The sequence below is a fragment of the Eucalyptus grandis genome, chromosome 2 (genome assembly GCF_016545825.1).
Source record: "Eucalyptus grandis isolate ANBG69807.140 chromosome 2, ASM1654582v1, whole genome shotgun sequence".
NCBI classification, from domain to species: Eukaryota; Viridiplantae; Streptophyta; class Magnoliopsida; order Myrtales; family Myrtaceae; genus Eucalyptus; species Eucalyptus grandis.
This window is the reverse complement of record NC_052613.1, coordinates 20,245,957-20,268,005: the sequence shown is the minus strand read 5'-3', so window position 1 is coordinate 20,268,005 and position 22,049 is coordinate 20,245,957. Positions and strand designations below refer to the sequence as shown.

The 22,049-nt window shown below is 38.0% G+C and overlaps 1 protein-coding gene across 1 annotated transcript; it reads left to right on the top strand.

Moving 5' to 3' along the window:
• Positions 1-6,466: 6,466 nt before the first annotated feature.
• Positions 6,467-11,155, top strand: LOC104434729 (putative laccase-9). The gene is made up of 7 exons (XM_010047603.3): positions 6,467-6,586; positions 7,221-7,372; positions 8,669-8,913; positions 9,299-9,433; positions 9,806-10,406; positions 10,504-10,862; positions 10,968-11,155. The coding sequence occupies exons 1-7, from the start codon at positions 6,467-6,469 to the stop codon at positions 11,153-11,155; spliced, it is 1,800 nt and encodes a 599-aa protein (XP_010045905.2).
• Positions 11,156-22,049: the final 10,894 nt, after the last annotated feature.

The window sequence follows — 22,049 nt, the reverse complement described above, 5'->3', positions numbered from 1 at the left end:
TTTTGCCCCATTTTGCCCCTACAATCCTTTTGAAATTTATAAAAATGGAGTGACATGCATAAAATGTCTAAATATATCATTTTACATCAAATAAATGTGCAAGTTTTGGTATTGCCTCGTATTGAAAAAGACATCTTTAAGGTAGTTTTATTTATTTATTTAGAGAATATGAGAAAACAAGGGAAGAATGCAGAAGCATTTTATTCATATGAAGCAAATAATTTTGAGAGATTAGGAACAAGAGTGAACTTCCTTAATCAAATTGAAACGTTATAGTAAAATAATAGCAATAATGTTAAGTGAAGATATGAAGGAGAGTTTTGAATCGAGAGGTTTAGCGTGGCCAATAAAATGTTAACAAATCTATTGTTATCTACACATATAAAACTTTCTATCTTAACGGAAAAAAATCTATGTCCTAACATGTATTGCGTATCTATCAATATATGTACACATTTATGAGTTATTAATTGCATCTCACGTTTCACAGTGCTTTCTCCTCAACAAATAAGTGCTTGGGCCAAAAAAATCCTCCCTAATGGAGAGATAGTTGGAAAGGTGACAAAACTCTATACTTTTCATTACAAAACCAATAAACTGGAAAAGGATGGATTGTTTTGTGAAAGAATTTTTGGTCCTATAAAAAGTGGAATTTGTACTTGTGGAAATTATCGAGTAATCGGAGATGAGACTCAAAGCAAACTAATATGCCTTGGACTTTTTTGTTACCAACTTTGTCATACCTCGAAATCCATACAAGAAATTAGACAATGACCTCCATCATTTAAAAAAAGTAATATATAGAACGAAGCCTCGGGAAAAAATGAAGTGTTTGTCCCTAGAGGGACAATTTGCTTTCACAACTTGGTCTTATTCTCCTTTTCTTCTGGGCCTTGGAAACTGTGAGATAAAACCAATCTGCGAAATAAATATCAATGTCAGTGGGTCCCAAATGCATTATGGACTTAACCTTCATCTTCTATTTTGCATGGCCAATGAGAAATGCTATTTTCAACAGACTTGCTATACATGTCCTAAGTAGTCTATAGACTTGAAACCACTAGATTAATTATCTTCTAATCTAGAGAGAGACAACAAAAATGGCAGAAACCATCGGGAGAATTGTTGAATATCATTACAAAACTTCATTCCTTCCCACTTTCCTTACAATTAATCAAATGCATTACTTTACTTATTTTTTTCAATATATTCATAGAGACATAGATTTTGTGATTGGTATTTGTCATTCAGATATAATAAATGAGGCGGTGCTTTTACAGTAAAAGAGGTGGGTGCTCATATTAAGTTTTGTGTAATAAATGAGCCGGTGGACCATTAACGAGTGACAACTAACATATTAATATTTGGCCTTCAATATCTAGAGTTCCGAAAGCGCCTGGTGTCTCTATTAGGGGTGTGCAACCGGACCGGGTTTACCCGGTTCCCGGTCCGGCCCACCCGGAAAACCGGGCCGGGAACCGGTTCCCAAAACGCAGACCCTGTTTAAATCGGTCCGAGAACCGGTTCCGAGGGATTACCCACCCGGGAACCGGTTCGACCGGACTGTTTTGGGAACCGGTTGGAGAACCGGTTTTACGCCTAAAGCGAAACCCTAATTTTATTTCTTCCTTTAATCTGCAGAGGCGCGACGCAAGAACCAGACTTCCTTGAGCTCCTCTCCCGGTTCCCCTCGCGTTCGCACCACCGCCGCCAAGCTCCTCCTCCTCCCCCCCCGCCGCCCCCGCCGTCACCGCCACCGTCATCGTCACCCCGACAACCTCCACCTGCTCAACCCCTTCCTCGCCTCCTCCTCCTCGCTCCAGCCTCTCGTCTCGCCGATCTACCGCCGCCCCCTTCGTGAAGCTGCCGCCGCCTCGCCGCTCCGCCGGCCCCGTTGCCAACGTCGCTCGTTCGCTCACCACCTCCGGGCGCCATCGCCGCTGCGACCAGACGCCAAAGCCGCCATTCCCGCCGCGATTCCGTCCTCGCCCGTCCGTCCGAGCCCCCGCACCACCACCTCCCCGCTCGGGTCCTTCTCTCGCTCGACGCCCGACATTTGCTCCGCTCGTATCCCGGTGAGCTCCCCCGACCACCCCCGCTTCTTTCTTTCTTCTTTTTTTTTTTTTTTTTTTTTGGTTTGGCAGAATGTCTTTGTTACTCCTTCTGCAATTTGGTCAACTTCTCAAACTGGGATCTTGATAAAATTTTTATGGGAGGTAATTGATCATATTCATCTTCTTCCTCCGTGTCCGAAAGTATGCTATCGTCCATCTCATAGTCAGCACCACCGATACTAGGTGGGGACGATGTCGCAGAAGGGAGGAGAGAAGGTGAGGCGAGACGGTTGCCTCTTAGCATTTGGTGGTCCCAGAGCAAAGCATTTGGTGGGTGCTGGTGGTTGGGTTCGGGTTCGGCGGGTGGGCAAGCGTGACCAATTTCGTCCACCAGATCGACATGTTCGGGCTCTTCGCCAAGTGCTACCAATGCCCTCCTCCTACACTTCCCCCACCGACGCCCCACCCCCTCAACGTCACCGCATCTCCACCGCTCCAACACCCTCGCCACGGCCTTCGCAACCCTTGAATTTCCTTCTGATTTTCCTGTAATTAGCGATCGGGAATTCACAAAATCTCAAAGTCGTGCCAAAGAAAAGCTTCAAATGTTGCTCCTAAAGAAGCTTTGGGGATTTTCCTAGTAGGCAGAGGAGATAGGAACTTAAATGCACAATCACCCCCGAATTGTCTATTTCCATTTTTCCAATTAAACCCCAACACCACTTCTATTTTCTGAGTTTAGCTTATAGTTTTTGTCTTGTCCTTGAGAGAGGGAGAGAAGACAAGAGAGAGAGAATATTGATCCATCTGTATGTTTAGCTATCTTTTGATATGAGATGATGTTCTCAATTGGCTCTCAACTCTCCACCTCTATCAGCTATATAGTTCATTCACGTGAGTTTTTATGTTTTTCGACAATGAGAGAATTAACTTTTAATCAGCTTCTGATCTTATTATGAACTGTCAAACCCACGTGAAAGTTCTATGTTGAATTTATATCTTGTGGGATATGGGGATGCGAGATGGTCGAATTATATACTTGGTTGTTTTCTTCAAAGGGAGTCCAAATTTTATTCATGTTCCCAATGAGTTTGGTCGAAGGATGTGCTTGGTCCGGCATTTTTGTTTTAGCATATAACTCATCTAGACTTGCTTTTCTAAGGTTAATTTTTATGCAAAACAGGTTCCAATATAAACAGGGGTCAACCCTGTTCCCGGACCGGAAAAACAGGGGTGGGCCGGGTTCGGGGTCCAATGAAAACAGGGGTAGGGAACAAAAAGGAGAACCTGTTATAACGGGGGTAGGGAACGGTCCGGTCTAGACCCTCCTACCCACTGGACCCGCTCACCCCTAGTCTCTATAAAGGAGGAAGAAGGAGACAGAAGTGGCGCAAAGCCCAAAAAGAAATTTAAAAAAAAAAAGAAATTTAAAAAAAAAAAAGAATAACAAAGTGATGTTAATATATGACCATGCTGGAAAGTTAAGTTGCTTTCTGGCTACCTATCTATCTTTGTACACAGCTGTCCACTCTAGAGTCATCTTGTGCCAACAAAATCTCCACCCCAAATTGCGATCTCGGGCCTTGGCTCCATCTGAAAGACATTTTTGCGAAGAACTTTCTATAATGCTCGTATTGTGCAACTTTTTTAGTCTTCTCCATTATTTATTTGAATACTTGATATATGCATATCGTTTTTGCTTTTATTTAGATGCTACGCGATAATAATATGTGAAAAGTGAGGGCATGTGTTCAAGAAAAATATACAACTTTTTACTTTTTTACTATAACACAAATCAAAAAAAAAATACATACGACAGTACGTACCAATATGTATATCTTATTAAAAAATATGAGACTAAGAAGCAATGGACATCTGTGAACAAAAAATCATGCTTTTAATAAACAGTGCAAAGATATATATTTGATAGTGGGTCTCAAGAATAGGAAACTTATTTACCATCCAAGAATATCTTTAGGTTTGGTAAGGGCCACAACACCCTTGCCAGCGCCTGCCTGTGGCCAGTATCAACCATAGTCCAAAGAAAAATAATAGAAAAAAAAAGAAAAAAAGGAAAAGAAAAAGGAAAAAAATTTTAAAATAAAAAAATATTTAAAAATGTCCATAGTAGCATCACGTAGGATGGCTGGTGTCCATGTCATTGATTTCCAGCCTAAATTTTCCAGATAAATTGATTTGGTTCCAATGTGAAGAACTTTAAGACTGAATTGGTCCAATTGAAATGTTTAAGACTGAGTTGGTACGGATACAATAAATTTAAAACGTTTTTGGTATTTTTCCTAAAGACCCGGTGGTCCTTGACAAAAACATCTAGCTTCTTTAACTTCAAATTACCAATTTTAATTTAATAAATTAGTGTTTATAGCTCAATTTTCACGCTTTTATTGATTGATATGGACAAATTCAAATAGGTTTATTTAATGAATTTTTAGGGGCTATAACTATTTATTTCACTGCCTAGCACGTGACGAATAAAATATCTTAGATAATAACCATGCAAGAAAAAATAACAAGATAATGTGCATTGAAGATCCAAAAATCAGGTTTCCAGATCTTTGATCCTAACGTTTGGTCGAAGACCTCATCTAATAGTCAACAATATCTATGTTGTCTTCTAAGAGACATCGCGTGCAAATGTGCACCATAATTTACTCAATTAGGCGCAGGGTAAATTACATGTGAAAACAAGGACAGAAATGACATTCACAAATGATGACTAGTGATTTACACAATAGCAAAATCATATACAGGAAGTGTGTAGGAAAGCATGTGAGATCTGCATTGTAATTTTCACGCAGATACGAATGTATCAAAATTAATTGTAGTTATAATTGACTTTTCCTTTTATTAAAAAAATTTACATGTAAGATGAAGATGTTTATTAATTTGAATTATTATGCTATTTCATTTCATGATTGTATGCAATAATGGCAATAATGTGGGTCATAATTAAGGGTGTGTAAAAGAACTGGAAATCGCCTGGACCATTTGGAACCGGACATGACTAGAATCGGCAATTCCCATGGAGGTGGGTTTGGTTCTAGGTTTCAATTTAGTAGAACCAATGAGTATTGGTCTAATTCCTAGTTCAAGGCGTGGAACCGCCCACCCATCCAACTAAACCGGACTGGTATAAATATTTATATTTAAAAAGACATAAATTATTTTATAATTTTTGGAGCAAATATATATATATGTACATATAATTGGCTGAGTGTGCAATATGATTAACCCTCTACTTTTTTACCTTCTAATAATCTATCTACTTGCTTTCTCAACCAAAACAAAATAAATAAATGTAAAGAAAAGAGAGAACCTATTGGAGATGTCCACAAGAGCCAATGGCTCATTTTAATAGTACAATTATGTCTTTCATTGGCCATTCCCACGGTTAAATTAGGTTAATGTAAACAAAATGAATCAAACAATTAATGTTTTAACTTCTGTGGAGGTTAAGACTTTTAATGTAGAGTCTAATTCTCCACACATTTCCGATGTTGGGAAACCTTAAAAGAACCAACCACACCATGACCTTCAAAAATATTAAGTTTTTAACTAACGAGTATTGTCTATTCATTTTGCCTAGTTTTTAATCCTCAATAAAAATCAATGGCTCACAATTGAACCTATAGAGCTCCAAAACAAATAAAATACTAGAAATCAAGGCGTCTCATCAGAGCATAGTTGGCAGAGATCATCACAAGCTCGTCTTTCAGGAACAGATATATAACTAGATTCAAGTGAAATGATCGACTGCCAATCACCGAATCACACAACACCATCAATGAAAAACACATACTGAGATTTCCATTTATAATTACGACTTTGTCTTTCGATGGTGTGCGCCTAGGTTTGGCGTCCCCAAAACCATCACCATACGGAAACAATATAAACATGTCGAAAAATCTCAATTTTGACACCTATGAGAGCGAGTCCCATAATTAATGCAAAGTGCCAAAACTTTGAATAAAAAATAATCGAACGAGTATAGATTTAACACTGAAGTTGCTATAAACACCATTAAAATTGGAGGCGGAGTACTTATTTATTTTAACTTCAAAATTTAGAATTAGATTGGAGAGAAAAGCTTCCAAATATAAGATCAAGAGAGCAAAGCTCTCGGATCTAAAACTAGATCGGGAGAATTAGGAAAGAAATATATAGAGATAAAAGAAAAAGGAACTGGGAGGGGAGGGAGAGATTTAGGTCAAATCCCTCTCCTCCATAAGTGGAAAAAGACGAAAAAGGATTCGGGAGAGAGAGAGAGAGAGAGAGAGAGAGGGGAAGAGAGGCTCCACTGACCGTTCGTTATAAAAGAAGAGAGAACCAGCTCAAGACCGGCCAAAGGAAAGAGAGAGTAAAGAGAAGAACGGATCGAGCGTTGAACGATCATGAGCATGGCCAAATCGTCGTCCAATTCCTCCAACATTATCCTCGCTACGGTCTTGCTTTTCTTTGGAAATGTCTTCCTCGGAGCTCAAGCTAGTAATGTCCACTACTACGACTTCGTGGTAAGTAACTCAAGTTTATGTCTGTGATGCTTAGTGTGTGCAGTTCACGCTGTTCAGATTTTTGCTAGAATATTTTAATAGACAAACAAAACTTTCAGTTTCCAGAGCATACGGAACCAGTGATTATGCAATTTGTACGATAGCGATTATTTATTCTCAAATCTTTTTCTTCTTTTCCTAAAAATCGCCTCGGGTGATGATCCATTTAGAGGGAAAGATAATGGTGGGCCAAATCTTACATGCACTTTCTGGGGACGTTGATCCAATTCGCATGGGGTGTTAAATGAGGTGGCACCCATTTAAGACACGTGATCTGACTGCATATTACTCGGGCTCACATATACATCAGCCCCTCCACGGTCCTCTTATGTCGCCACTTACAGAACCGAAGGGATGATCGAGTCGTTTTCGCCAGATAAATCGTGAACATACATATCCAAAAGCATCTGAAATTTGGGGGGGGGACCAAACAGAGGGACCAGCCAACGACTCGGCTGAACATGGTCCACAATCATTTTGCACGTACTTGCACAATCCTGTACCTTACGATGTCAGCCTCTTTTATCTGGGTGGTAAATTTTAGAATGATGGTATGAAATTTATCATCTTTTTTTTTCTTTTTGCCCCCCCACAGTTGAGAGAAATCAACGTCACAAGGAATTGTACAATTAATACGATTCTAGTGGTGAACGACAGTCTTCCTGGACCAACCATTCGAGCTCGAAAGGGTGATCTTATGTATGTGAAGGTTCACAATCAAGGACTGTACGGGGTCACTCTTCATTGGTAATTTTATTCTGCCCACCTTCTTCTTACTTTTTTATTGCTCTCCTTTTGTTAGCTTGTGATGCCATAGACAGTTAAAAGGAAGCGAAATTGTACCTGAAATTATACTACATGATATATTCTCAAGAACCTCTAGTTTTTTCTAGTGGTGCTCATTAGTAGGTTTAGGGTCGATTTGTTTGATGAAATATTTTTCATAAGACTTCCCCTTCTGACAAAAAGAAAATCATTTTCTTTAATTTTTACTTCGTGTCTAAGGAGAAGAATCGGTCTGTCTATGTTTAGTTCCTATCACTCATGAAATAGTTTTCTTTTTTCTTTTTGATAATTTTCATTTTTTCCCATAAATCTCTTCTAATATCTCCTAAGTATACTCATTTGGACTTGGGCAAGTCCTTAAAAGGCTTGAGGGATAAGAAACAGGCAGGAAATCTACCCTGAGGTGAGAGATCCCGCAATGTCACCTCCTGTGTTCCTTAGTTGGTGGGAAAGAAAAACATTCACTTACCAATGGAAGGTATGAGATGTGCGAGTATCGCATGTTAAAATGAGGAACGCGGTCTAATTGGACGTCCCATTTGGGAACTATTGCTGTCGGCCCTCACAGGTGGGCAACTTCCCGAGTTTGGGGTGAAGATAAAAAGGCATCATCAACAAATCCCTTTCTATCTAGTGATCCTCAGGCATGCCCCGAGTTGATTATTAATATGCATCTTCTCCTACTTTTATGGAAAGCACAATCATACACAACATTTTAAAAATGTGACTTCATAATTTCATAAATAATTTCTTTGTAATTCATGTCATCTTGATAGATTATAAAATAACTAAAACAACGTTGATTCTAGTTTATTAGTTCTTAATGTCATTTTTAACTATACAAGCTGCCTTTAGTAGGTTCACTTATTATCAAATACTTATTTACTTAGGCTCTATTTATTTTGCAAAATATAAATGATTTGGAAAATATTTTTCTAAAAACAATTACATGTATCGCTTGAAATAATTAGTCGATAGAGAATAATTCAATATTGATAACAATTTATGTCTAACATTATCAAGGACAATGAAATTTCTTTCGTTCATTCATTTTCATAAGTGACACAAATGATCATTTTTAGGAAAATATTTTCCAAATCGTTCATTTTTCGCAAAACAAATGGAGCTTCAATGATGGAAAAATATTTTATCTAAAAGATGTGCAAGAAAGACATTGAATTTTGATTATTAAATGCAAACAAACATTGTCTAGCTCCTCAAGTACTTTTTTATGTGATCAAATTCACTGATTTGTAGGCATGGGGTGAAGCAACCACGAAATTCATGGTCAGATGGTCCGGAGTATATTACGCAATGCGCTATTCCACCGGGAACAAATTTTACTTATGAAGTAAATTTAACTGATGAAGAAGGAACTATTTGGTGGCATGCCCATAATGAGTGGACAAGATCTACTGTGTATGGTGCTATTGTCATTCTACCAAGTGAAGGATCAAATTTCCCATTCACTACGCCAGATGGAGAACATTTAATCATGCTCGGTATGTGCTCTTAAGATTTCTTATGGGTCCTTTTAGACATAAAACTGGAGGCTAAGGGCAGGAAGTGGATCAAGAGTTAAAAAAGTAGAATTCATCAGAGCATGCCTCTTCCTAAAAGCATACAAAGTAACTAATGATCCTGGGCTGCTATCTATTTGAAAACCTTGCAAAAGTGTATATTATAGTGAAGATCAAACTCCCTCACTAGAATATTGAGATTATTTGAATGTTTCATTTGGAAATTGAAGTTTAATGATCAGAACTTTCTACGATGGAACTCCTCCATCGCCATCTCTGTTTTCCAACTATGCATTTCTTTGCGATTGCATGGTAAAGGCAAAGGTTGATGTAATCCAGTTTCCCATTTTTCTTTCATGATTTGCAGGTTCTTGGTTTAACGAAGGAACTTCTCTAAATAAAGCTTTAGAGATGGAATTGTCTGCAGGCAGTTATAACGTACCTCGTGCAACTGGTTACATGATCAATGGACAATATGGAGATTTTGTTCCCTGCTCCAACGGTACATTTGTACTCCCCCCATCCTCTTTTCTCTTTTTCATTTTTTCCTTTCTGTTTGGACATTATGCTTATGAGGGTAGAGATGCAGACCATGAGGTAAAGGCTACTTCCTTAAAATGTTTGCATTTCAAGTTATTGTAGATATATGATTCTCTTTGATAAGAATATACTGCAATGTTGATACTTATTGTGTATCTAAAAGTAAAACTAACACTTTCAGTAGCTCTTGTCCGTAGTAAATTTAACTTGCATTGAATTACATAGATGTGTATGATTAAGCATTGAATTGTCTGGATCATGGATAATGGTTTGTCCACATGTTTGTTATGTACAATGTCTAATATATTCTTTTTTCATGCTATTAATTTTACAGAAACCACGTCTCACTTTTCTGTCGATTACGGCAAGACCTATCTCTTTCGTATAGTCAATGCAGCGGTCGGTTCACAAATGTTCGTCTCCATCGCCGATCATAACATGACGTTAGTTGGGATGGACGGAGCATACACAAAACCAATCGTTGTTTCGTATCTAATGATAGAATCTGGACAAACAATGGATGTATTAGTTACGGCAAATCAATCTCCAGGAAGGTATTACCTGGCCGCTCAAGAATTTTCAACTGAAGACATCGATTTCACCAATTTTGTCCACGAAGTTGCTACTGCTATCATCCAGTATAAAGGGAATTTTAGTCTGACGTCACCACCAAGTTACCCAAATGACACACTGCCACTTTATCATGACTACAGTGCTGCCGCGAGTTTCATACAACAGCTGAGAAGCTTGGCATCTGAAGAACATACCGTGGACGTCCCTCGCAACGTGACGACGAGGATGTTCATCACAGTTTCCGCGAATCACGTGGCATGCCCAGATGATTCGTGTTATTTGGGTGATTACAAAGTTGCCGAAGCCTTAAATAACATAAGTTGGGAGGACCGATCCGTCGATGTGCTACAAGCTTATTACAGGTTCATCTCTCTCTCTCCCTTCTGATTTGAATATTTTTTTCACGTTAATGATAGATGAAGATCATGAGAAGCGCATCCTTTTGCCATTAATATGCAGAAACATCAGCGGAGTTTACACCATGGATTTTCCCGATCTCCCTCCCGTTATGTATAATTTCACGGGAGACGATTTGTCGACCAGTCTTGCCGAGGCTGCCCAAGGGACATCCGTGAAAGTTCTGAACTACAACGAAACTGTAGAGATGGTGTTTCAGGGGACTAATCTGTTGGACCAATCAGAATATCATCCAATGCACATGCATGGATATAGCTTTTATGTTATTGGGGTCGGCTTAGGAAATTTCGACAACGAGACCGATCCTCAAATGTACAATTTGGTTGACCCGCCTAAAGTCAATACATTTGGAGTTCCTAAAAGAGGGTGGGCTGCGATTAGATTCAGGGCAAATAATCCAGGTATTCCTCATGCCCTTTTCTTTCCTTTTTGCATTTGGACAAAAATACCATTTTTGCATTAGGAAAAGAATTCCACGACTAACATTCGAACATCGTACGTGGCAGGTGTATGGTATTGGCATTGTCATATAAATCGACATATGAGCTGGGGAATGAGCACCGCTTTTATAGTGAAAGATGGGGACACGGAAGAGACGAGTATCAGGCCACCTCCTTCCTACATGCCTCCTTGCATTGCCTCCAAGGACAAACCATATGGCGAAATAGATCAGACTTTAAAAAGTGACATCTAAGTACTAAGATCGGGTACAATCACTTAGCCATGAAAAGTCAAATGCATCATATGAGTACAAGTTTGGTGCTTTTGGGGTCACAAAAAAAAAGGTTTGGAATAAATGTGTCAAATAAGTACAAGTTTGAGGTATTTTATGTCACAATAAAAAATAAAATAAAAAAGTTCGGGACAAATATATTATCATGGGCATAGTTTAGGATTCATAGTGGCTTTTTTATTTTTATTTTATCAATTTGTTGTTATTCTTATTGTTGTTGTTATTTATTGTTATTGTTTTTTGGTCCTTTTGTCCTCATATGTCTGCAAATTTACCCTTTCTTCCTCTCTTTCCTTTCTTTCATTCCTTCTAGGTATTTCCTTTTTATTTCACCTAAAAAATTGAAGCTCCCTAAATTCCTTGGTGCTTGTTGGGATGGATCCCCACTGATAATTTTATGGGTTCCTAACATTTTCCCTGATGTGACTTTAGAATTCATAAGGAGAAGTGCGGGATTGTTCAAGGTCCTGCGGTTAGGATTCTGAAAGTAAAGGAGGATACAAATAATAATTGAAGGAAAGGATAGCTGAGGGTGATTTCATAATTTGACCTTTCGTTTGATTGGTTTGAACGACAATAGCCGTCTTCAATCATAAATGTTCCACCTAACATATAACTTTTTGACATGTGGCGAAGTTGTGGTACTAGCATTGCCACATAGATCAACATCTGAGTTGGGGTATGAATTTACGGTTTCCTTAGTCAAAGATGGGGATACTGAGAGATAAGAACGACGCCACAATGCCTCCTTGCACAAGTGCACCCAACATTGTCACGAAGGACAAGTCCTTTGCTGAAATGGATCGAATTTAAAAGGTCTTACAAGCGCCTTCACGAGTGGTGGTGGTATTGAGTTAAGAGTTTATATTATCCCACAGAACAATTGAATTATAAAATCACTCACGTAATATCTTTGGCATCAAACATCGCCTCCAAGGAATCTGGCATGGTATTAGCTTTTGGCACATATTTGTATGTTTTGGGTATAGTGGGTACGTGACAAGATTGATTTGAAGCACCATCCTTTTCTTGAAAGACAACAATGTCACTCCCTTTTTCTTGTGCAGAAATTAGAGAGAGAGACAATCATGCTATGCGATAAAGGAGAAGGACCAACACGATGAATGAGATTGATGGTCATGATTTGGTCTCTGAATACCCAAATTTTTTTACCGAGATGATATTTTCTTCGGTTGCTGAAGCCCATCTATTGATCTTTACAATTTTTGTATCATCATACTGGAATCGGTTAAAAGAAAGCTTTCATGTGTAGGATGTGGAAATAAACAGAGCATCAGGGAATTGGTGATTTGACTTTTCAGGTCGTAGACTTAGCAGCAAGTCCATTTACATTTGTTGGCATCATATCTGGTGTCGAATTTATGAGCCCATGGAAAAAGAGACTTCTTGCTTATATTCCTAACTTTTTGGGCAATTTTTCTTGCAAAACTTACTTCAACCATCCATCCAAAAAACAAAATGGGCATGAATCTTAACTTAAAAACACTCAATGTAATGAATCGTGACTGGTCGCAAAAAATCTAGTATCACATCACATAATAACAACAAAATTGCCCGTATTGGTTGTAGGGAGAGAGAGAGAGAGAGAGAGAGAACAGGTTTTTCTTTAGATACAAGCTATTTTTATCATCAATTATGCAGTAGAAGATGAAGTTATGCAGTAGATCGTCTTCGAATACAAAGATGAAAATACTGCAATAGTCTCGATTGCCATCACAGTATGAATTCAGAATGAAGTGTACAATCATACCTGATGCATGAGAGCGTGTAAATCCTCCTCCAGCTACTAAATTTGAGCCTGCAATCTTCATTCATAAGGTTCCGTCATATAATGCCCACAAGCTTGAGCAACTCTTTCAATTCACCCTACAATATAGAATCTGGAACAATCTCAAAGCATGTCTACACAATACACCCTCCGATTCAAACATTTGACAGCCACAACTCACATCGAGATTGGATGAACAAAAGGTAACGATATGTTTCTCATTCTCATTGCTGCACTTACAGATCAAATATCTGTTGATGAATAAAAGGTAGCTTTGTAGAAGTTCCCTCTGGAAACATTTGAAAACAGAAAGGGTATAAAGCCTCCTATATTGCTCTTCCATCGGTCCATTTGTGTGCAAAAATGCCTGCAAGTTGAATGAGTTATAATCTTCCATCCTTTCATTGCCACGACGTTGCTCCAAACCTTGCTCATATCTCAAAACGATATGATCCGCGCAAGTATAGTGGAACCCAGTTTTCACGCTTTTCATATGTTTCCTTCAGCCAAGCATTTTCCCTTAAACCATTTTTGCTGAGAAGAGCATCCCACGCAGCATCAAATTCACCAACTGTATGGCTGATAAACACACTTCTCATATTCACATTTGCAATCACCACTCAGTGGACTCAAATCCTCACGTTCTTTTGTCTTAATTTGCCACATCGAGAATCGCTGATGACTTGAAAGAAAAACCTGTTCAATCACTTGCAGAATGGAATCATCATGATCGGCTACTATCGACTTGGAATGGCAGCCAGACATTGCCCTGAGCCATGTCTCAAACAACCATATGAAGGACTCCTTTGATTCATCAGCAACTAGACACACAAGAAGAACCAGCTGCTTGTGGTGATTGACACCAACAAAAGTAGAAAATGGCACCACATAATTGTTTTGCTTATAGGAGGTATAAAAAATGATGGCATCACCAAACTGACTGCAGGAAAACCTAGATCTGCCATCGGCCCACAAAGAACTCCTACAGCAACCCATCTGTACATTGACAGCATAAAAGAATCCGATGTCCTCAGTGGATTATGTTACTTATTATAACGAAAATGCAGTGATTATCGACAACATTCCTACGACACTAGTTAAATTAATTCAAAATAGAAATGACCTTTTTTCAAACTCTTTGAAAATAAAAAATTCATGCGTTCTGATGAAGTTACTCATCATAACAAGAAAATGGGGTGATTATCTTCATCACACTGTACGAATGAAGTTTTAAACCGTACATGGCGAAATTTCCCAGTTATTTATGCAAGAGCTTCAATAATACCTCAGCATCATTTGATAACATATAAGTAGCAAGCAACAACCACAATCCAGCATGAATGCAAACACAAACTTGCATGTTATTTTTACATCTACTAAACACATATTCACATTCGTTCAAAGCAAAGATATGTACAGCAAATGGGATCTGCACTCCAATTCATAAGCCTACATGATCAGCTAATGCTTGATGAGCACACCAGCAGCCACGTGCGGAAAATTTACAAATCGGCACATCAACATTTTTTGGCTGATTTCACGGAGTCAAGCTTATCGCCTTAGAATGTCGGAAGCCTATCGAGACCAAGACCTTCAGGAGTGGACTCAAAAGTGAATATCAATTTAGATTTACTGAACCGAAACAACAGGTACGGTGAATCATTGAAGCAGACACAATCATGTTAGTCAGATTCGAAGTCGCATTTTCAATAACACGACTCAAGCATTTCACCAAATGGTCGATGTGCACTTGATTAAATGGCCCAATCCGTCAATGAGATAGTGAGAATCGCAACCCAATCGGCACGAGATCATCAAGACTGATATCGAAAGTTATTGTTAATATAATCTCGGACGTGAATGGAATGACGTTCTCAACTTCCACGCTCAATGAAAATTGGAAAGCTCCAAGGCTGCAAGTTGTCGGAGGTTGAAGGAATTCTCCTTGGTTCAATAAACTCGAGTTCATTGATGGTGCACACAGATTCAAAGCTCAAGCGCGAGAACATCGCGATTAACAGAAGTAGACATAAGACATGCATGATTGATCATTATTGATGGCGGCTAATAAAGAATATGAAAATGTATCTTTCGAGAGGAAAGTAATTAACATTTTGTGAACATTTATGTAGGAAAATTAATCGTGTTTAAAAGCCATTTGATGATATCAACATGAACTATCCTCTTGAAGGGGAATATCATCCTAAACATCAATGTTGTAGAACTACTTCAACTATATACCTAATTAAGGTTTAGTTGATGGAATAATGAGAATGTTAATCACATTTCCAAACTAGAATACGATTTGAGCAAAAACATTGGTTCAACTATTATATTCCAACATAGAGATCGCTATAGTTAGGGGATTTAATTCTCTTTCTTATGTTTACGAAGCTCTCAATTCCTAGTTTCAACTATATAGCAATTGTTCTTAAGATCACTATCCAAAGTGTAGGCATAGCGTTACTAGGAATAAAAGCATTTGGCATTCGCAAGATCTCAGTATGTAGCATGTAATTCTATTTTCCATACAAGCTTCAGCAAGATCATTCTACGATGCAATAAACACAAGGCTAAGATTCCATTTGTTTTTAAGAAAGTGAATGATTTGAAAATTATTTTCCTTAAAATGATCATTTATATTGCTTACAAAAATAATTAAACAAAGAATATCTTCATTGTTCATGAAAAAGGTTTAAATATAAATTATTATGGATAATGAAAAAATTATCCATTGACTTACTATTTCAAACAATATAGGTAACCATTTTTAAAATAATTTATTTCCGAAAAAAAGCAAGACTTCCGTGATGACCTAAGCATTCACATTCCACGAGCCTAAACGTTACATTCTTTCTCTCGTCTCATTTTCTCTCTTTTTGTCTATGCTTTAAAAGCTTCTCAAAAGACGGCAAAACAGAGCACAGGTCAAGAGGCAACTCTAGAATGAATGGGGATCACATTTAGAGTTTAACCGGGAAGATACGACCTGAAGAAAAAGATTGTTGAAACTGCTTCACAATAAACCTGAAAAAGAAGAAGAAATAGAATAGAGAATTATAATTTCGTTACAAGAATTTCATGATAGGCGAGAGCTAGATCGCAGAGCAGAGTGTTACTCAAAAGAGTGCGAGACCTGTAAACATTCTATTCTTTCAAATGAAAAGGGCTAATCTAGGATGTTCAATGGCAACCGACTCGTATCTGTCTAATTGCTCATGGCATCCTATAACAATTTGGTATGTTACTACAGCGAAATAATGCGATGATTTGGCCGTGATAATTTGGACTCTCTCCCCCTCACGAAGGAGAGGAGTTCGAATCCCCTCACAGTCATTTGGGGTCTTAAGTGGAACGCCGAGGTAGTGGGTCTTCCTACTTACGTGTCCCTCCCGATTTATTCGCTGGCTACCGGCTGTACGGGGTTCTTGGATTAAAAAAAAAAAAAAAACAAACAAACAAACAAACAACGCAAGGTCGATGCCGCGACGGGGATTGAGTGCCGAATCGCCGAGTTGTCCAGCAGGAAATAACAGAGAGAGAACCTTAAAGTGTAAGCGACTCTGTCTATAGAGATTCAAAATCACATCGAAATTCAAAAAACAGAATGTTAGTTGCCAGTTTTTTCTTCTTGCGTTCAAGGACCGTCTATTATATATGATAATAAAAATTGCGGACATGAAGGCTTGCCACATGTGACATTTAAGTTCGCACACCTTGCAAATGCGAAGACTTGCCACATGGTCCACGATCGATCTATAAACTTGTCACATGGCAAACATGAAGGCTTGCACGAACGGAAAATTTAACAATGGGAATTTTTTCTTCAGATTTGACTGATTTAATGTAGCAAATGTACCTCCAAATTCCCTTGGATGGCCTATTCGAAGATCACGAGCCCACATGATGTATTGGCATCGCAAATTGAGTCCGCTTCTGTGCTAGAGGAGAGACTAGAGAAAAGAGAGGTTGGATTATGAAAGCAATTTTAAAAGGCTAAAAAAAAGGTGTTATTACAAATAGGAGCCATCCATTATATATATTTTAACACTTCTCTTAAAAGATAAGACACTGATTGAATTGTTGATTTGGGCTTTCATCTTGCACTAGTCTTCTGATGCACGAAGAGACGGAGAAAGATAGAGATAGAGAGAACAAAAATGGCGGAAGCTATCATCGATTTGTCATCAGCATTGCCAAGAAGATTGTTGCTAAGCTATGGCGGAAGCTTCTCGTTGCTAAGTTAGTCACAAAAAATTCATAGCTTGCCCAAATTTGGAAGAGGGGTGCAAAAATGATGCTACAGAGGATTAGTGCAAGATTGCTCATACCCCACACCATTCAAGAGCTCACTTGCTACAAGCGAGGATTATTAATGACCAGAAATTCTCGAATTTTCTTTCTCATGATATGTGGAGCTTTATATTTCAATAGTCACATTAGTATTTGCTTTTGAATTGTATATCAATAGCTTTTTGCTTTGTCGATAGGACGAGCAATCATACTTGATTCAATCGGGGGACATATGTTATTTCATCAGGTTGGCCCCAAATTAGGTTCTCGCCTCATCCCCATAGCTGCGAGACAAGCAAAGAAAATTCGCATTCCTTCTCAGCCAACTCTGAACTCGTTAATCTAATTCGATTTAAAATCAGAGCAGTCTGACAAACTCTGGAAGCCATAGAAAACTCTCATACATGAAGTGATTATATGTTTCCTTAGAGGCACTTCCCTTAAAAGTCAGGACTTTTTTGTCTCTTTAATATCGTCTTCAAGGTATGCTCTAGCAGAAATCCCCAAGTAGATAAGTAATATGTTGAGATTCAAAGTAGATCTCCTGCTTTTCTGTTAACAGTTTAGGATCTACCTAATTTAACACATCTGAAAATATAATATCACAACAGTGACAATCTACTTTGTAAGTTCCGTTCATGTTGTACTATATTTGATAGGAGAACGGTAATAATTCGACAATATCGAATCAACGCAACGGAATAAAATAATCTTCCCTCTTGTGTAAACCTAATAGGAATCGATATAGTAGAGTAAAATAAATACCAAGCACGCGAACACAAGACGATTTTTTACGTGGAAAACCTCATCGATGTGAGGAGATAAAAAAACCACGGGATTGGAGTCCACCTGAAAATCTTCACTATCAATAAAATTGTTCTTCTCTAGCAAATACTAGAGGTACATAGCAGCAAACACCTCAAGAACATAATTATTGGCAATACACATGAACTTCACAAGAGATCAAGGGTAAATCTGACAAAAAATGCAGGTTTTGATCAATCCACGAAAAAACTGATGTATGGAGCTTCAAACGAAAATCAAACCGTTCAGATTCGATTAAATTTCGCCACGAACATGCTAACAAAATTTCAGCTCAATCGGACCACGAATCGACCTCCGACGCCAGCTTGATGTAAATCAGATATTGCTCAAAACCCCAGATTTTCTGCTTTCTCTTTTTCTCTTGTTCCTATTTCCTTTTCTACTACTACCTCTTTATATAGATAGTGAGAAACCCTATTTCCTCATATAACTTATTATATGAGCTCAAATCTTTTTTAGGCTTGCAACTCATTTGGCTTCCTCCACATAAGAGTGAACCTAGCTAACAAATCTCCCCCTCACGATAATGTGGAGGGATTCACCATCTATCAAACGGCAATGTTCAAGCTTCTCTCTTGGTAGAGTCTTCGTCATCATATCGGAGCCATTATGATCCGTATGAATTTTCTCAAGTTCCAACAACTTTTCATCTAGAACATTCTTTATCCAATGATATCTAACATCAATATGTTTCGATCAAGAATGAAAAGATGAATTCTTACCAAAATGAATTGTGCTTTGATTATCACAAAATAGCACATGCCTCTTTTGCTTGAACCAAAGTTCTTCTAAGAACTTTTTCATCCATAGCATCTCTTTACTAGCTTTAGTCACTGCAATAAATTTAGCTTCGGTTGTAGAAAGTGCAACACATTTCTGCAATCTTGACTTCCATGACATAGCTCCACCTGCAAAAGAAATCAAATAACCAGAAGTAGATTTACGAGTATCAATATCTCTTGCCAAGTCGGAATCTGTATATCCAACTAACTCAAGCTTCCCGGTCCCGAAACTGAGTTTCAAATTTGAAGTTCCCCGAAGATACCTCATAATCCACTTCACTGCATTCTAGTGCTCTCTACCTAGATTTGACAAATAGCGACTACCAACGCCAACTACATGTGCCAAGTTTGGGGCGTGTATATACCATCGCAAACATTAAGCTTCCTACAGATGAAGCATATGGAATACTTTCCATATCTTTCTTCTATTTATCAGTCGTAGGACTTTGCATTATATTTAACTTAAAGTGGGCAGCAAGAGGAGTACTAACCACTTTAGCCTTGTCCATGTAAAATTTCTGAATGATCTTCTCAATATATTTCTCTTGCGACAAAAATAACTTCTTAGCATCTCTGTCTCGGGTAATTCTAATGCCAAGAATCTGCTTCGCCGAGCCCAAGTCTTTCATGGCAAAAGACTTGCTCAATTGTTTCTTCAATAACTCAATTCTTGAAGCATTCCTGCCAACAATTAGCATATCATCAACATAAAGCAAGAGAATAATAAATTCATCATCAGAAAATTTTTGGACAAATACACAGTTATCTGATGAAGTCTTCTTATAGCCCTGTTCTGTCATAACTGACACAAATTTCTTATACCATTGTCTCGGTGCTTGTTTTAGGCCATAGAGACTTTTCTTCAATTTGCACACATAATCCTATTTCCCTTTCACTTTGAAACCCTCAGGTTGTTCCATGTATATCCCTTCCTCCAAGTCACCATGTAGAAAGACCATTTTAACATCCATTTGCTCAATTTCTAAATCTAGGCTAGCTGTCAAGCCTAGTACCACACGGATAGAAGACATTTTCACTACCGGAAAAAATATATCATCAAAATCAATACCCTTTCTCTGATCGAATCCCTTAACAACCAATCTAGTTTTGTACCATGGTTGTAAAGTATGTTCATCTTGCTTCAACCTATATACCCACTTGTTCTTCAAAACTCTTTTACCTTTAGGTAACTTCACCAACTCAAAAGTATGATTATCATAAAGTGACTGCATCTCATCTCGCATAGCATCAAACCAATTGCTTTTGTACTCTTATTCTATTGCTTCTACATAACACTCTGGTTCATTTGCATTAGTCAATAATACATACTCATCTTCAGAATACCTAGTGGAAGGTCGTCGGTCTCTAACGGATCTCCAGAATGGAACATCCAGTGGAACATCTAATTGAGCCTCTAGTTCAGGAATAGTATTATCTATTTCAACATGTTTAGGAACATGTGCGTTATTTGGAACATTGACTTCCTGCTGCTCTTCATCAACCTGTGTAGGAATACTTGTAAGAGGAACTGGATCTAAATCAACCAGATTATCACTAACCTGTGGTACTGAAATCATCTTCAATTTCTCAATATCCTCTATTGTTTGATCTTCCATAAACACAACGTCTCTACTTCTTACAATTTTCTTTTCAAATGGATCATAAAATTTGTAGCCAAGCATATCATGTCCATAACCAATAAATATGCACTGTTGTGTTTTCACATCAAGTTTAGACCTCTCATCTTTGGGAACATTTACAAATGCTTTGCACCCAAATACACGCAAATAATCATAAGAAACTTCTTTGCCTGTCCAAACTCTATTAGGAACATCAAACTCTAAAGGAACGCATGGAGTAAGATTTAATATATGCACAACTGTACTTAAAGCCTCACTCTAAAAGGATCCAAGTAGCCTTGATTGTGAAAGTAAGCATCTTACCCTTTCAACCAATGTTCTGTTCATTCTCTCAGCTAAGCCATTTAACTGAGACGTCTTGGGAGGTGTCTTTTGATGTCAAATACCTTGTTGTCTGCAGTATTCATCAAAAGGTCCAATATACTCTCCCCTGTTATCAGTTCTGATGCATTTTAATTTCTTTCCAGTCTGTCTCTCAACTAAAGCTTGAAATTGCTTAAAAACATCTAACACTTGATTTTTAGTTTTCAAGGTATAAATCCAAAATTTCCTTGAAAAATAATCTATAAAAGTAACAAAATAAAGAGAGCCACCAAGTGATTTTGTTTTCATAGGACCGTAAACATCAGAATGCACTAAATCCAATATACCTGACTTTCTTGAAGAATGAGAGCTTTTAAATGCAACTATGTTTTGTTTTCCTGCTAAACAATTATCACACTTCTTTAGCGCTGAACTTTTCAATCCTGAAATGAGCTTCTTCTTGGCCAATATTGACAAACCCTTCTCACTGATGTGACTGAGCCTCTTATGCCATAACTCAGCTGCATCTTCGCTATCTACTGCATTAATTTTGTCTGTAGACAACTTTGCCTACATAATGTATAACGAATAATATTTTTCACCTCTAGCCACAACAAGAGAACCTTTGGTAAGTTTCCATTGATCATTACTGAAGGTGCTGCAATACCTCTCATCATCCAACTTGCCTATAGAAATCAAATTCAAGCGGATATCAGGTATATGTTTAACATTATTCAATACTAACCTTGTGTCATTGCTGGTTTCTAGGCACACATCACCGATGCATATAACTTGAGCTAGTCCATTGTTTCCCATCTTCAAAGATCCGAAGTCACCTGACCTATATGATGTAAAGAAATCCCTACGAGAAGTAGCATGAACGGATGCACCACTATCAATTACCCAACTGGTCTCATGAGAAACAAAATTCACCACATCACCATAAAAAATAGTGAGAAAGTCTTCTTTAAGTGCAGCGACACGATTGTCATCACCGTCATCATCACTTTTCTTCTCTTTACCTTTCTCCTTTTGTTTCTCCCTTTTTAACTAGCGACAAAACCTCTTAATATGTCCTTTCTGATGACAATAATGGCACTCAACATTAGCAAATTTATTATACTTCCCTCTGCTTTTGTCTCGACTTTTATCTCTATTTCTCAGACCTCGAGACTCACTTCTCCCCCTTTTTTCAACAACCAAGGCATCATAATGTAAAGAGG